Here is a 14,667-nt window from a genome sequence, read left to right on the forward strand (position 1 = left end):
ATAGAGTCCATCTATACAACCCGGTGTAACGGTATAGATATCCATCATAGGAATGGACAGGAGCAGCAGTTGAGTGAGATAGCACACTGGGCACAGACCTCAATTCAACGCCTATTCAATGTTGGTTCAATGGAAATGACATGGAAGCAACGTTGATTCAACCAGTGTGTAACCAGTGGGAGGTCAGTTAATGTATGGACAAATATCCTAAAAACACAACAGCTACAGTCTATATTGTATGATCTAGAGTCCTATAGGCCATTAACCACAATAGCCTGAGAGAGAGAGAGAGAGAGAGAGAGTAAGTCCTTATCAGATCAAATCGTTGCATGATCATGATGAACAATAGACTAAGGTCATCAGTAAACAGAGGAAATAGCACAAACACCTCAGAGACAGTCTTCAGATTGAGAGGAAGAAGCAGTTGGTGAGTTACATCATAAACAAGCAGGAAACAAAGAAGCCAGCTGCATTCTCGCGCAGTGTTGCAGCCTGCCGCGAGCTCAGCACAAAGCACATTCCCTATAGGCTCTGTCCATTCTCTCTCTTTCTCTCTCCTTTTCTCTCAGCTTTAGTAATGATGCACGCAAGTACTTAATGATACCGAAACGTTGTGCAATAGAAAATGATGAGCATTGGGACATCTCTTTCAGAGGAATTGAACAGCATGTGGTCGGTATAGCGCACGTTACGTTTTCAAAGGGCATGGTGGAGCTTTGATGGTTAACTTTTTCTGGGGATGAAAGAGTGTATTCATGATCTTGTCTCATGCATGTGTAGATGTGGCACTACTATTAAAACCCATATGCTATTCCAACACGTTATCCTGAATTTTGTAGCCTACACTTTACATAACATTTATCGAATATTGCGTCCATCCATAACAATAGCGGGCCAATCCACAGCAGTGGATTATGCAATAAATCAATGACTGTGCGCTGCCTGAAATATTAATGAATAATATTGAATATTTATCGGAACAGGAGAGGGGAAAGGTTGGAGTGACAATAGGCCTATTGCAGCATTTAGCAGAAATGCTATGCATGATACATCCTCTGTTATAGCCTACAATATCCTGCGATGGACAAACAATGGTCAAATTCGTGTGCTTCCTTACCCTCTGTGGCCTGCGCACACTGCAACAGAAGTAAGACCATTCCTATGTATAACAGACAGTTTGCAGACATCCCTTCTGCTCCATCTCTTCTCCTGGTTCTCCGAAACCACCCCGCTTCTCGCACTCCTATCCATCCCGGTGAGCGCCCGTCTCCAGCCGCCGCGCCGCAGGTATGCAGTTTGGGGAAATCTCTCCGCGCACTCCTTAAACGGGGAGCCATTTGCGTTTCCAGTGAATGCATGGTTGAAGTTTCGGTCGTGAACAAGACATCTGATCAATCAATCCGTGTCTGGACAGTTAGCGAAGCGGTCCAAGGGTCTCGCCTGCTGTCCGCGGCTCGGAGGAAGAGGCATTGAGCTTTAGGGATGCGTCTCGGGGAGCGCTGCCTTCCGTCCACCCATCACTATGCGGCGCAGCGCGGCACTATGAGAGATGCGCGGTAGAGTACAAACGTCCAACATTTAGCTCAGAGCAAAAACCATTGTCCTTAAATCGATAAGTTCAGGCCTGCTTCTAGGGTCAGTTGTGACAATGTATTGTTGGGGTGTGAAATCATTTTCTGCACGGTTTTAGTGACTCCTCCAAGTCAAGCGTGTGAATTAGTAATGAGGGAGTTACGACCTCTGGTGGTTGTGGCAGCAGGTTGCTGTTGTCAGATTGGAGGTGATGACGGGCAAACTGGAGGCAGAGTTCAGTTGCGTTCTTCTCTCAGAGGTCAGATTGAGAGTGCTGATGTATAGATGCTGTGTGATGGTCCAAGGATAATGCCCGCTTCTGTGTTCTCTCCAGATTCTGAGTAGGAAACACAGACACCTGTCAGAGATTAGAGAGATGGTATGGACTCACACGATGAGAGGGGATAAGAGATACAGTACAAGTCCTGGGTCATAATGTACTGAAATTGGTATTTCAAAATGTGGGGTGTTACTGGGAATATTCAAGTGTGAAGCTGAGAATTCCCATTCTGATTTTAAACTGAACATAGCAATAGCATTTACCTTTACTATCTTAATCCACAAGGTGGCATTCAAGGACAACTTAAAAGAAGAAAAAAAATACTTAAAAAGGTGACCTCTTTATAATATGAGCCATTTAGCTGGCCGCTTTTACCCAAAGCAACGTAGTCATGCATACATACATTTTACGTATAGGGGCCCAGGGAATGGAACCCACTAGCCTGGCAGTGCCAGCACCATGCTCGACCAACTGAGCCATACAGATTAGACATGGAGAAGGATGAATGAGAGGTGAAAAACAGAAGAACCACCGGGAATGAAGAAAAGCGTCCAGAACAGTGTCCGCTGGAGATGCACTGCTAAGGCTGTTTGTTCCACGAGGAGCTGAAAGGAATTAGTCAAGGAAGTCAGAGAATACCTTTCATCAACCCCATTAAAGATGAGTAAGACAAGAGAGAAAGAAATCACACCGAGACAAAGTGGATTTGCAGCAATAGATTATTTTTTTTATTCAAAGTGAATCTTGACAATAATACACCATAAAGTCTTATTTTGACACTCACCAATAGAGTCACCTGGAAAACCCGCTTAACGTGACTAAGTAGCAAAGGCTTGGTCACACCTAAATCACTGAGAACTAGAGGAAACACTATCAAACTGTTAAGAGACATCACATCCAGATCATTTGGTTTCCCAGTTCTCGTACTGTAAATATTGCACAGTGCAATTGCTACATGGCAAACTAGTGTGGCATAAAACCAACAAAACAAAAACAAAGCCACAAAAAAATCTACAAGTATTAAAAACAGTAACAGTTGAGATTATAACAAGTCTATTATTTAGATGAGTGATCTAAACAGATGATTCTATAAGTTGTAGCATGAATTTAACTTTGAACGGACACAGTCCACCAGAACGCCCAAACAGGGGAATACAAGTTGAGAAGTGATCAAAACCAAATAGTAAGTATTGAAGTGTAACACAGTATCACATTGAACTAATACATAGACCCTGAATCAACATCTTCACACCAGATTAGATGATTCTTCAAAATCAGAAATTAATCATACTGCTAATTTTACAAACTGCTATCTTCTGTTGTTACGTTTCATCTCAAAAATGTTGTACGAGTTCTCTGAAAACTGTTCATTCATGTGTCCAGTCGTTGTCATACGGAGTTATAACTGGAGAAATAAAACAGTCCAGGATCTCTCATACTTTGTATCCATCTTTGTTTTTAAGTGTGGGAGAGTTTGTGCAGGCGCATTGCTGGTGAATACCATTACACAGGAATAAAGTTACATTTAACATGCTTATATCACTGGAGAACACATATCAAGCACTGTAGGTCTGCCAAGTTCATGCCTTGTTGTAATTTCAGCTTTTTATCTAAATAAAAGATAAGTGTCATAACAAAAGCATGAAACTGAAAACATTGTTGATAAAACACCTGTCCGGCAATATTTTGGTGTTGAAATGTGTAATACCTTACGCTTCTCAAGAGTAATGAATTTCAAGTGATGCCACAATAATCTCCACAGAGCTCCTTAACACAACACAAACTAAATATCTATTCCAGAGCAATTCTCTATTAACAGACTCTGTTTGGTCAATCAGCCCTTTGCGAACAGCAACAGTTTGTGGTTAAAGTCTAGAAGTCCTCTGGACTGAGTTCAGAGTTCTCCTTAATTACTCAGTCCTACAATGAGTAGTGTGTTATCCACTGGTCCTGACTGTCATGGTTGCAAGGTGTTAGGTTTACTGACAAAGGGAAAGATGACAGACTTGGAGCCAGTAGTATTTCCCCACAGATTAGTGCAGCTGACCTGGTGGTGTATATGCACAGTATCGGAGTTGGCAGGGGGAGATGTAAGAACACTTGGTGGTACTACGACCATAACATTAAAGTATTGCATTTGCTGTTCAACAAGAGTGACTATCGAGAGGACTGTTAAATCGGCACGTCACTCAAAGAGCCTCTCGGTGTGTGTGTGTGTGTGTGTGTGTGTGTGTGTGTGTGTGAGAGAGAGAGACATTGGTGGCCTATATCTATTACACACATGTCCTCTACACTACTGTCATGACAACGCTTATCAAAGTCTTTTTTCTAATCCCTGTTATGACAGGTTGAATGACTGTCCCGTTGTGAAACGTTCCATTTTCTGTAGGTGATTTTTGGTCAAGTGGCCATTACTCACTCAGTACTCACTCAGTACTCACTCCATTCTGCAAGATGGATTTTAGTTAGATCCTCAACCCCTCCTCCCCCTACAACACAGAGCAGGTAGAGGAGAGGGGTACTGTTACCGTATAAGGGACTAACATCGTCCCTGTCCCTATTTCGCTGACCCTCTGATTCTCAAGGCACAAACACAGTGCTGCTCACACTGTGTGAACATCAGTAAAGAACATATGCCCAGAGATTTCCATTGATAAACACCACTCTGTTATGAGACACTTCTAAAGGGTAGAGCCATACAATGGACAAATCTCCTAAACAAACAGAAGGCAGATTATTCCAATATGTAACCAATGTAGAAGGGGACCACTCATGTCACGGACAGTGACAATACTGAACAGATAAAAGGTTTGAGTAAAATCCATATTTTAAAAGGAAATAATCATTTAAAGTTCTAAAATATTGAATGGGAACAAACACCTTGGGCTAAATTCATGTCAGACATATTCTGTGTTTAATTCCCCGCGGGGCCATGAGGAGTCAACAGGCCAAGCCCTTACTACCAGACTACTGACAGGTTGTTAGTGGTGTGTGACTTGGGGATAACATGTTACATACTGTAAGCATTCCATTGAGTGTCCTGCTACCTCACAGTGCTCCTGCCATACATAACATACGTTATTATAACTGTATACTGAAATTACTACCATAATGAAGAAAGTTAAATCAATCTTGCAAGCTATAGCTTTACACGTTTACAAAACGCCAATGTGAAAACATACAAAAATGAAATGACATTGATACATCCATTTATATGCAGTGACGAGCCCAAAACGGTTAATAAGGATAAAATACTGATGCAAAAACACACAGACCCCCAAAAACAGAACGAATGCAACTAACGTCCATCATCAGCAATACAGTAGTTACAATGACGCTTCAAACATGAACGCAAAAACCCCCCAGAAAATCAAAACCATTTCTATTTCAGATAATTAGGGACCTATACAAAAATAGGAACGCTAGTTTTGAACTAAGAGAAATCACCTAATTTCACAGCTGTGGATCATATAGCAGCTTATCTATGATACATTCAAGAAAAATGATACGGCTTATTAAAATCGCCGGAAAAAGCTAAACATAACCTCAGCCATGTATTCTAAATGTTTTTAATCTTTTTTGAGATGTAAGCCCAGCTCTACGACTACAGTATACTAGAGAGAGGTCTATTGTGTAAAAACAGAATATATCTAGCTACCTTGCTCAGGAAATGAATTACAGTCTTTGGTGCTGCATAAGCAACTTCATTTGAAAAGACGAAAAACTCAACGCACATAACTAGCAAAAACCAACGGAAAAATGCACACAGCATATATATATATTTATATATATATTCTCCCTGACGGAATGTATAAAATAAGCAGTCGACACCAATAAACCTTAAACAAATGGTATAATGTAAAGGGAAAAAAGTTAACTTTGTCACATGCATAAATGAGAGAATTGCACGCGACAAACTCACACCTTAAGCGTCTGCACTAAGTAGACTAGCTCATATATATATATATGTGTGTGTGTGTGTGTGTGTGTGTGTGTGTATATATCAAATACTGCATGGTCTGCTCAGGCTTAGAAGAATCCATACCGTTAATGAATTAGCATTTTTGTCCTCAGCAAGTCAAAGCCGTGCCCACCACACTTGTAACACAGCTAGAAAAAAGAAAAACCCACTCAAACAAAAATTTTTTTAAATACAAAGACAAAAAAATACAAATCAACACCTATTTAGAGATTGTATTGCAGTTTCATCAAACAGTACAAATACTGTTAGTAGTAAGAGTTTCACTAAATACAAATTGATTATGAAATATTAAGCAAATATTCAATGCTTGCTCTTTGTACACTAGTTCATTCGGGGGGACGACGACAAAAAAGGAACATTGAAAAACGGACCAGCGAGCATTTGCTACAGCAAAGCATGCCGTCCTTCTTTAAGGAACAAAAGAGTAACTCACTACACACTGAAATATACACTGAATCCAAACTATAAGCATCGCTATCCGCGATACCTCACGTCCATGCAGGCTGTGCATGGATATATATCCACACACACACAGGATGCATGGACTGGTAGGACCTTCAAGTGCTGCAGTCCAGTACATTAAAATATTCATGGTTATATTTATATATAAGTAGTAACATTAACCACCTCAAATATATAAGGCACTATGGCTGGGGACAAGTATACGATGCAGCGAGTCTCGGGACGCCAACAACAAGAGCGACGTCTAACGTATCAACTTCCTGTTTACATTTGGATCTGCTCATGCAAGATCACATGCAGCGTGAGGAGCAACAACCCTACTTTAAATCGGTTAAGTGACTCCACGTTTTTAAAACACCAAAGACACTGAGAAAAGGTACAAATACTTCAAACGCGGTACGACACACACCGTGGACAACATGTGCATCTGTCGGCCTATCGAGCTAGAGACTGAATGGCTTTACAAATGTGGATGTGTCTTGTACACGTTCAGAAGGCAATATAGAAAAATAGCTGGGATAAGGGGGTGCCACGTCTGACCTACAACGCCACCCGATTAGTCACCTGTTTTTTGAGGAGTATTGGTAGAAGAGCTAATGTGAAGGTATAATAAATGTGCAAAACACATTGAGAGTGAGTTACTTATCTACTTACATTCATTCATTCCATCCGTCCTTCCTTCCTTGCCCCCCTCCCCTCATCCTCCACCCAAACTTTTTGATTTTATTTTTTATAGCTCATAGTTCAATTGCACCCAAGTCGACATGATTCATAAAAATAGCTTGTTTCTCTGTGGTTGTGCCATGGCTCTGGACATGAAAACCATGTTGTGGTTGTTTGTTGTGTATTCTGAGAAGGCCCCTCCTCCTGCTCGCTTGGCCCCTGGGGGGCGCGAGGTGCATCTGGGGGGCGGGCGGCTCCGGGACCCTGTCAGATGTAGGGGTACTGGTTGAGTTTGGTGGGGCTGAGGGGGAAGGTGGCGTAGGCGGGCGAGGCCATGTAGGGGTGCGGGGGGAAGAGGGCCTTGAACTGGCCCTGGGGGTGGATGGTGGGCGAGGGCAGCAGCCGGGGGTTGATGCCCACAGTGACCTGGTGGACGATACCGCCTGGGTGAGAGATGCTGTAGGCGGGCTGCAGGACGGGCCGCGAGGCCCCAGGGGAGGCCAGGATGTGGGCCACAGGGGCTGCTGTGACCAGGGGCCCAGGGGGGGGGTAGGACAGAAGGGTATGCTGGCTGTGCGGGTGATGGCGGGGACCTGTAGTGTGGTTGGGGCTGCCGTGGGGTAGGGTAAAGGAGTGCCCATGCATAGTGGGGGGGATGTAGGCCTGCGGGCGCCGGTGGGCATAGTTTCCATTCCATTCCTGGTGGCAGGAGCCGTAATGCTGGAGCTGGAAATGGAGAGAAAAGGGGTGGTTAGGTATCATACACATATTACATCTGTGTGTGTGTGTGTGTGTGTGTGTGTGTGTGTGTGTGTGTGTGTGTGTGTGTGTGTGTGTGTGTGTGTGTTGACCTGTCCAAAGCCCATGGGCTGCTGTTGCTGGGGCTGGAATGCAGTGATCTTCTGTGGCCGGTTGAGGAGGGGGATGGAGTGGTGTGGTTGACGCCCCGGGATACCTCGCCCTTTGAACTGGAAAGACTCTAAGACTGGAGGGAAGAGAGAGACCGAGACAGAGAGAGGGGGGGAGGGAGGTAGAGAGGAAATGAAAGAGAGGGATGAGTTTAAACACAGACACATCATGATTGCAGCAGCATCAACCCACAGAGACAGTAGAGTTAAACCCTGACTGTAACACCCATCAGCCAGTGTGACATGCTCATCACTGACTTCCACTGGGTTTGACCAAACACAGCTCTTTAACAAGTGCCATCTGTTCCCCAAGCATCATGTGGATGTTTAGAAATAGACTAGAACTGATCTGGGATCTTGTGAAGGGATGGAAGCCAAATGGGTAAGTAAGCTGGTTCGTATTCATAGTGGGGGTCATACCATTGGCTATTAATACCCCCTAGTAGCACTAGAATAGCAAGTTGTGGCCTTTTCTGTGGGCTTTAGCTGGGGAGTGTTTCTGAATGTCAGCTATGGGAGGGACCTGGCTGGGACATGAGAGGCCATAGGAGACAGATCATTTATAAATCCGCAGTGAAAATCGCACTATCAACAGGGACCTTAAAAAAGCCCAGCCCCAGGAACAGAGGGAGAAGACCACAGCTGTTATGAAGCCTACTTATGACATACATAACCCCTCAGTAACACCCCACGAACGCATTCATAAACATCTAAGTGTTCATGACAGCCAGCGAACACGATGTGGCGCATGTGTGCGTGTCTGGTTGTCATCCATGTCTATGAAGGCCTAAGTCAGGCTGTAAAGCGTTCCAGGGGATGTTACGCCTGTCATACGTAGCTTCATAAGCTCCAGATCCACACAGGTAGAATAAAGGATAGATTCAAAGAAAGGGCTGTCAACAAGAAGCTAGCTGCAACCAGAGTAGACAGTCTACAGGAAACACAAGTCCACTCCAGAGGCTGAAGCCAAGAGGTCTGAGGTGAGAGGTCAGGGCTGCAGCCATAATCACCTGCGAGTACCTCTGTGCCCTATAAACGAGGAGTAATCCCACACCATGTGACCTGTGGAGCAGACATCATCAGCAGTGACCCTGTTAGCCCTGTGTCCGTGTGTGTCTGATCACTAACAATCCTGACAGATTAAGGCTACTGTTGTGTCACTGGGTTCCAGGTTCCAGTGTGTACTGTACATGTAACCTGCTGTGTTATCTGTTGCCCTGTCTGCCCTGGGCTAGGTGTGTGTTGTGGTTACCTATGATGAGAGAACTGTGGCCACCTGTTCATGACTACTGAACCTGTTTGTTGAACCATAGGGCTGTGTGAACTAGGTGTGTCAAGTGTACGTCTAGGGTGAATCAGCCGGGTGTCTGTTTCCTGTGGGTGAATCAGGTGTCCGGTGTGTGTGTGTGTGTGTGTGTGTGTGTGTGTGTGTGTGTGTGTGTGTGTGTGTGTGTGTGTGTGTGTGTGTTAGATGCTTACTGGTGTTGCCTAGCGTCTCGTTGATGTGTGGGCGGGGGTTGTTATTCTGCACCCTCATGGGCGGCACCACCATGGTGCGCACCGCTGGCTTTCTGGGCTCCGTTACTGGGGCGACGCACGCCACACGGGGCCCGCGGTTCTGGTTGGCGTCGGCGATGTAGCGTCGTTCGGTGAAGGGGCTGTTGCTAGGGCCAGAGGAGTCGGAGGAAGGCGAGCCGTCTACAATGTCACAACCGCTCTCCTGCTCGTCATCTGACATACTGTAACAGACCAGAGCAATCACACTCAGACAGTATACATTCAATACTGTAACAGACCAGAGCAATCACACTCAGAGAGTATACATTGTATACTGTAACAGACCAGAGCAATCACACTCAGAGAGTATACATTCTATACTGTAACAGACCAGAGCAATCACACTCAGACAGTATACATTCTATACTATTACAGACCAGATCAATCACACTCAGACAGTATACATTCTATACTATTACAGACCAGAGCAATCACACTGTATGACAGGTGTAGGTGCAACATTTAGGTTAAGGCCCAACATGTATGTGTGTGTGTGTGTGGCTGTTGTCATTGGGTCATACCTGTTGGGGCGTTTGCAGGGCGAGGTGCTGGACTGGGCTGAGGCAGAGGAGCTGGTGCTGAGGGTGCTGTCTGGACTGCTGAGGGAACATACTCTCTCCATACTCACTGTGCTCTGACACGCCTCACACTCAGCACTGCCCTTACACCTGGGGGGAGGGGGAGAGAGAGAGGGAGGGGGAGAGAAAGAGAAATGGAAAGAGGGGGGGAAGGGGAGAAGAGAGGGTTTTAGTTACAAGTTGAAGTCGGAAGTTTACATACACTTAGGTTGGAGTCATTAAAACTCGTTTTTCAACCACTCCACAAATTTCTTGTTAAACTATAGTTTTGGCAAGTCGGTTGGAAAAATGTTGGAAAAGTCGGTTCCAACAATTGTTGGAAAAATGACTTGTCATGCACAAAGTAGATGTCCTATCTACTTTGTGCATGACACAAGTCATTTTTCCAAAAATTGTTTACAGACAGATTATTTCACAGTATCACAATTCCAGTGGGTCAGAAGTTCACATACACTAAGTTGACTGTGCCTTTAAACAGCTTTGAAAATTCCAGAAAATGATGTCATGGCTTTAGAAGCTTCTAATAGGCTAACTGACATCATTTTAGTCAATTGGAGGTGTACCTGTGGATGTATTACAAGGCCTACCTTCAAACTCTGTGCCTCTTTGCTTGACATCATGGGGAATCAAAAGAAATCAGCCAAGACCCCAGAAAAAAAACATCTGGAGGTACCACGTTCATCTGTACAAACAATAGTATGCAAGTATAAACACCATGGGACCACGCAGCTGTCATACCTCTCAGGAAGGAGACGCATTTTGTCGCCTAGAGATGAACGTACCTTGGTGCGAAAAGTGCAAATCAATCCAAGAACAACAGCAAAGGACCTTATGAAGATGGAAACAGGTACAAAGGTATCTATATCCACGGTAAAACGAGTCCTATATCGACGTAACCTGAAACGCCGCTCAGCAAGGAAGAAGCCACTGCTTGAAAACCTCCATAAAAAAAACAGACTATGGTTTGCAACTGCACATGGGGACAAAGATCGTACTTTTTGGAGAAATGTCCTCTGGTCTGATGAAAAAGAAATAGAACTGTTTGGCCATAATGACCATTGTTATGTTTGGAAGAGAAAGGGAGAGGCTTGCAAGCCGAAGAACACCATCCCAACCGTGAAGCACGGGGGTGGCAGCATCATGTTGTGGGGTGCTTTGCTGTTGGAGGGACTGGTGCACTTCACAAAATAGATGGCATCATGAGGCAGGAAAAATATGTGGATATATTGAAGCAACATCTCAAGACATCAGTCAGGAAGTTAAAGCTTGGTCGCAAATGGGTCTTCCAAATGGACAATGATCCCAAGCATACTTCCAAAGTTGGTGAAAAATGGCTTAAGGACAACAAAGTCAAGGTATTGGAGTGGCCATCACAAAGCCCTGACCTCAATCCTACAGAAAATTTGTGGGCAGAACTGAAAAAGTGTGCGCGAGCAAGGAGGCCTACAAACCTGACTCAGTTACACCAGCTCTGTCAGGAGGAATGGGCCAAAATTCACCCAACTTATTGTGGGAAGCTTGTGGAAGGCTACCCGAAACGTTTGACCCAAGTTAAACAATTTAAAGGCAATGCTATCAAAAACTAATTGAGTGTATGTAAACTTCTGACCCACTGGGAATGTGATGAAAGAAATAAAAGGTGAAATAAATAATTCTCTCAACTATTCTTCTGACATTTCACATTCTTAAAATAAAGTGGTGATCCTAACTGACCTAAAACAGGGAATTTTTACTAGGATTAAATGTCAGGAATTATAAAAAACGGATATTAAATGTATTTGGCTGAGGTGTATGTAAACTTCCGACTTCAACTGTACATACAGAGTTTGAAGAGACCGATTTTGGACTGTAGCGGATATTTGAAGAGACCGATTTTGGACTGTAGCGGATATTTGAAGAGACCGATTTTGGACTGTAGTGGATATTTGAAGAGACCGATTTTGGACTGTAGTGGATATTTGAAGAGACCGATTTTGGAGTAGCTTGAGATAGTTACTTACTCCCCCCGTGAGTGTCTCCGTGTTCTCTCTTCCTCCTCCTCTTCCTCATCACTGCTGATACTAATGACAGTGACAGTGGGGCTGGCCAGATCAGACATCACCATGGCCTGCCGCTGCTTATAAGAGGCAGACTGCTCTTCGGAGTCTGAACCTGCCTTACAGCAGCTAGACGACGACTCCTGCGCCGGTTCAGGTTCCGGCTGTACAGCTCGCCCCGCCTCCGGGAATCTCTCCTCTGGGACATTCCTCGCGGTGTCGGCCATCTTTGGGGACTGGCATGCTGAGTTTTGGGTGTTGGTGTTGTAGGTGAAATTGTTGCCTCTAGGGAGAAATAAATGACAGGAAGGGGATTTTATGATCAGATTGTGTGTGCGCGCGTGCGTACGTGTGTGAGCGCACGTGTGTTTACCTGTTAAAGCAGGGCTTGTTTCTCTTGTTAGCAGAGGGCTGTGGCCACACCACGTGTGCGATGCCTATGCTGATTGGCTGGTGGGCAGACATGGTCATCTGGTTGGTTAAGAGCGGCTGATGGTGGTGGGGCATCATAGAGCTGTAATGGTTGCCATGGGGACGCACTTTCCTGCAAATGACAAGACGGGGTAACGAGCTAAAGGTTATTAACTATATTAGAGACTTAACTGACTGATCTCGCTTGCTTCAAAGGAGAGGCATGTGACTCATTCTCCATCAGTATGACAGACAGCCATCACACTGTGTCCAATATTCTCAGAGAAGTCTTTGTCAAGGTTAGAGCATAGCAACAAAACAGACTGATAGACAATGCAGTTTCAAGAAATTCATTTGGAGCTTCCCTATTGGCTCCTTACGGGGAAAAAAACGAATTAGTCACTGACAGTCTCTAAAGAGCACAGTCAGTCAACAGCTGACAGATAACACTCACCCCCATTCTCCCAGTCTCTGTGGACCTGCCACAGGGTCGGACGCCATGGTGGCTGGTGGGGGCGCCATTGGAGTCACCTGCTGCCAGGCGGGCACCAGGATCTGCTGGGGGCAGTTAGACCAGGTCTGCTGCAAGGGAGAGGAACACCGTTTCCATGGTTTCTATAGCTATCTAAACTTCTTCATTCAGTTGTATATGTCGGCAGGTAGCCTAGTGGTTAGAGCATTGGGCCAGTAACCGAAAGATTGCTGGATCGAATCCCCGAGCTGACAAGGTAAAAATCTTTCTTTCTGCCCCTGAGCAAGGCAGTTAACCCACTGTTCCCCGGGCGCCGGAGACATGGATGACAATTATAGCAGCCCCCCGCACCTCTCTGATTCAGAGGGGTTGGGTTAAATGCGGAAGACACATTTCAGTTGAATACATTCAAAACATCCCCAGCACAAATGCATCCAGGCTGTGTCTTGCTGATTCTCCATCACTGTCAGTTTCTCTGTTGGTCTGAATCACTCAATCACAGCTAGCCCGAATACTAGGGACTTTCTCTCTCTCCCGCTCCCCCCTCTCTTCTCGTTACCTGTGTGATGAGCCCAGGTCTGATCTGTAGGGGCTGAATGGAGGGAGCTTGGGTGACCAGAGGCACAGCAGTCTCCATGCGTACAGAGTAGCCCTGTGGCTTGGCCACGTTAGTGGGGATTCCTGGAGGACCGGAAAGGGAAACATGTGTTCCACAGTAAGTCCAAGTCAGTAGATTTTGCTATAGAGGTGAATGGAAAGGAGGGAGGAAAGAGAGAGAAGAGAGAGGATGGGAGGAGAAAGAGATAGAAGAGAGAGGATGGGAGGAGAAAGAGAGAGGGGGGGGAGAAAGAGAGAAGATTAAGAAGTCATACCCTGCATCGTTGGGGGGCACAGGATGAGTGCCTGTTGAAATGAGTCGCTGCAGCCAAACTGGCCATTTCCTGTTTGGAGCGGTATCCCAGGGTGCATCACTGAGGGGGCCGAGGGGGCTAAAGCCTGAAGACAACACACAGACATGAGCACCCTGACATCTACTACAGAAACTAATGTGTTAGATCAACACAGAGACATGAGTACCCTGACATCTACTACAGAAACTAATGTGTTAGATCAACACAGAGACATGAGTACCCTGACATCTACTACAGAAACTAATGTGTTAGATCAACACAGAGACATGAGTACCCAGACATCTACTACAGAAACTAATGTGTTAGATCAACACAGAGACATGAGTACCCAGACATCTACTACAGAAACTAATGTGTTACACAGAGACATGAGCACCCTGACATCTACTACAGAAACTAATGTGTTAGATCAACACAGAGACATGAGTACCCAGACATCTACTACAGAAACTAATGTGTTACACAGAGACATGAGCACCCTGACATCTACTACAGAAACGAATGTGTTAGATCAACACAGAGACATGAGCACCCAGACATCTACTACAGAAACTAATGTGTTAGATCAACACAGAGACTGTCTATCGACAGGGATTTTTTCATCAGCACAACTTATAAGGGGAATTGTGGCCTCAAGGCCTATTTTTCATAAAAAAGTGTTTCTGAGATAAGAAAAAAAATACCACATATAATCCGCATTAGCCTCACATCCCCAGTAGATGGCGACCTGCCTGTCTGGAGTCTGAGCCAAACAGCAGGGGCCTACGCACCAAGCATAGAGTAAGAGTACTGATCTAGGATCTGTCCATATAATCGTATTATTGAATAATTGAAA

At 44.9% G+C, this 14,667-nt stretch overlaps 2 protein-coding genes across 8 annotated transcripts in view; both read right to left on the minus strand.

Annotated features, from left to right (window-relative positions):
* The window catches only part of LOC106562743 (UPF0606 protein KIAA1549L), a 128,216-nt gene extending 126,271 nt beyond the window's left edge, over window positions 1-1,945 (minus strand). The window contains exon 1 of one of the 2 annotated variants that reach the window (XM_082957906.1): window positions 1,118-1,945. In XM_082957906.1, the coding sequence (XP_082814032.1) occupies window positions 1,118-1,358 (241 nt within the window). In that variant the 5' untranslated portion in view covers window positions 1,359-1,945. The remainder of the gene's footprint in view (window positions 1-1,117) is intronic. The other variant, XM_045689495.2, reaches the window with a different exon arrangement.
* Window positions 1,946-2,553: 608 nt separating this feature from the next.
* Window positions 2,554-14,667, minus strand: part of LOC106562738 (homeodomain-interacting protein kinase 3-like) — a 79,753-nt gene continuing 67,639 nt past the window's right edge. For 3 of the 6 annotated variants that reach the window (XM_045689499.2, XM_045689502.2, XM_045689497.2), the window contains 9 exons: window positions 13,794-13,917; window positions 13,481-13,602; window positions 12,904-13,031; window positions 12,412-12,582; window positions 12,003-12,323; window positions 9,946-10,092; window positions 9,347-9,606; window positions 7,811-7,944; window positions 2,554-7,685 (listed from right to left, as the gene is read on the minus strand). In XM_045689499.2, the coding sequence (XP_045545455.1) occupies window positions 7,227-7,685; window positions 7,811-7,944; window positions 9,347-9,606; window positions 9,946-10,092; window positions 12,003-12,323; window positions 12,412-12,582; window positions 12,904-13,031; window positions 13,481-13,602; window positions 13,794-13,917 (1,866 nt within the window). In that variant the 3' untranslated portion in view covers window positions 2,554-7,226. Of the gene's footprint in view, window positions 7,686-7,810; window positions 7,945-9,346; window positions 9,607-9,945; window positions 10,093-12,002; window positions 12,324-12,411; window positions 12,583-12,903; window positions 13,032-13,480; window positions 13,661-13,793; window positions 13,918-14,667 lie in introns of all 6 variants that reach the window. The other 3 variants (XM_045689498.2, XM_045689501.2, XM_045689500.2) reach the window with 3 other exon arrangements.

Source organism: Salmo salar, chromosome 11 (genome assembly GCF_965601325.2).
Source record: "Salmo salar chromosome 11, fSalSal1, whole genome shotgun sequence".
Lineage (NCBI taxonomy): Eukaryota > Metazoa > Chordata > Actinopteri > Salmoniformes > Salmonidae > Salmo > Salmo salar.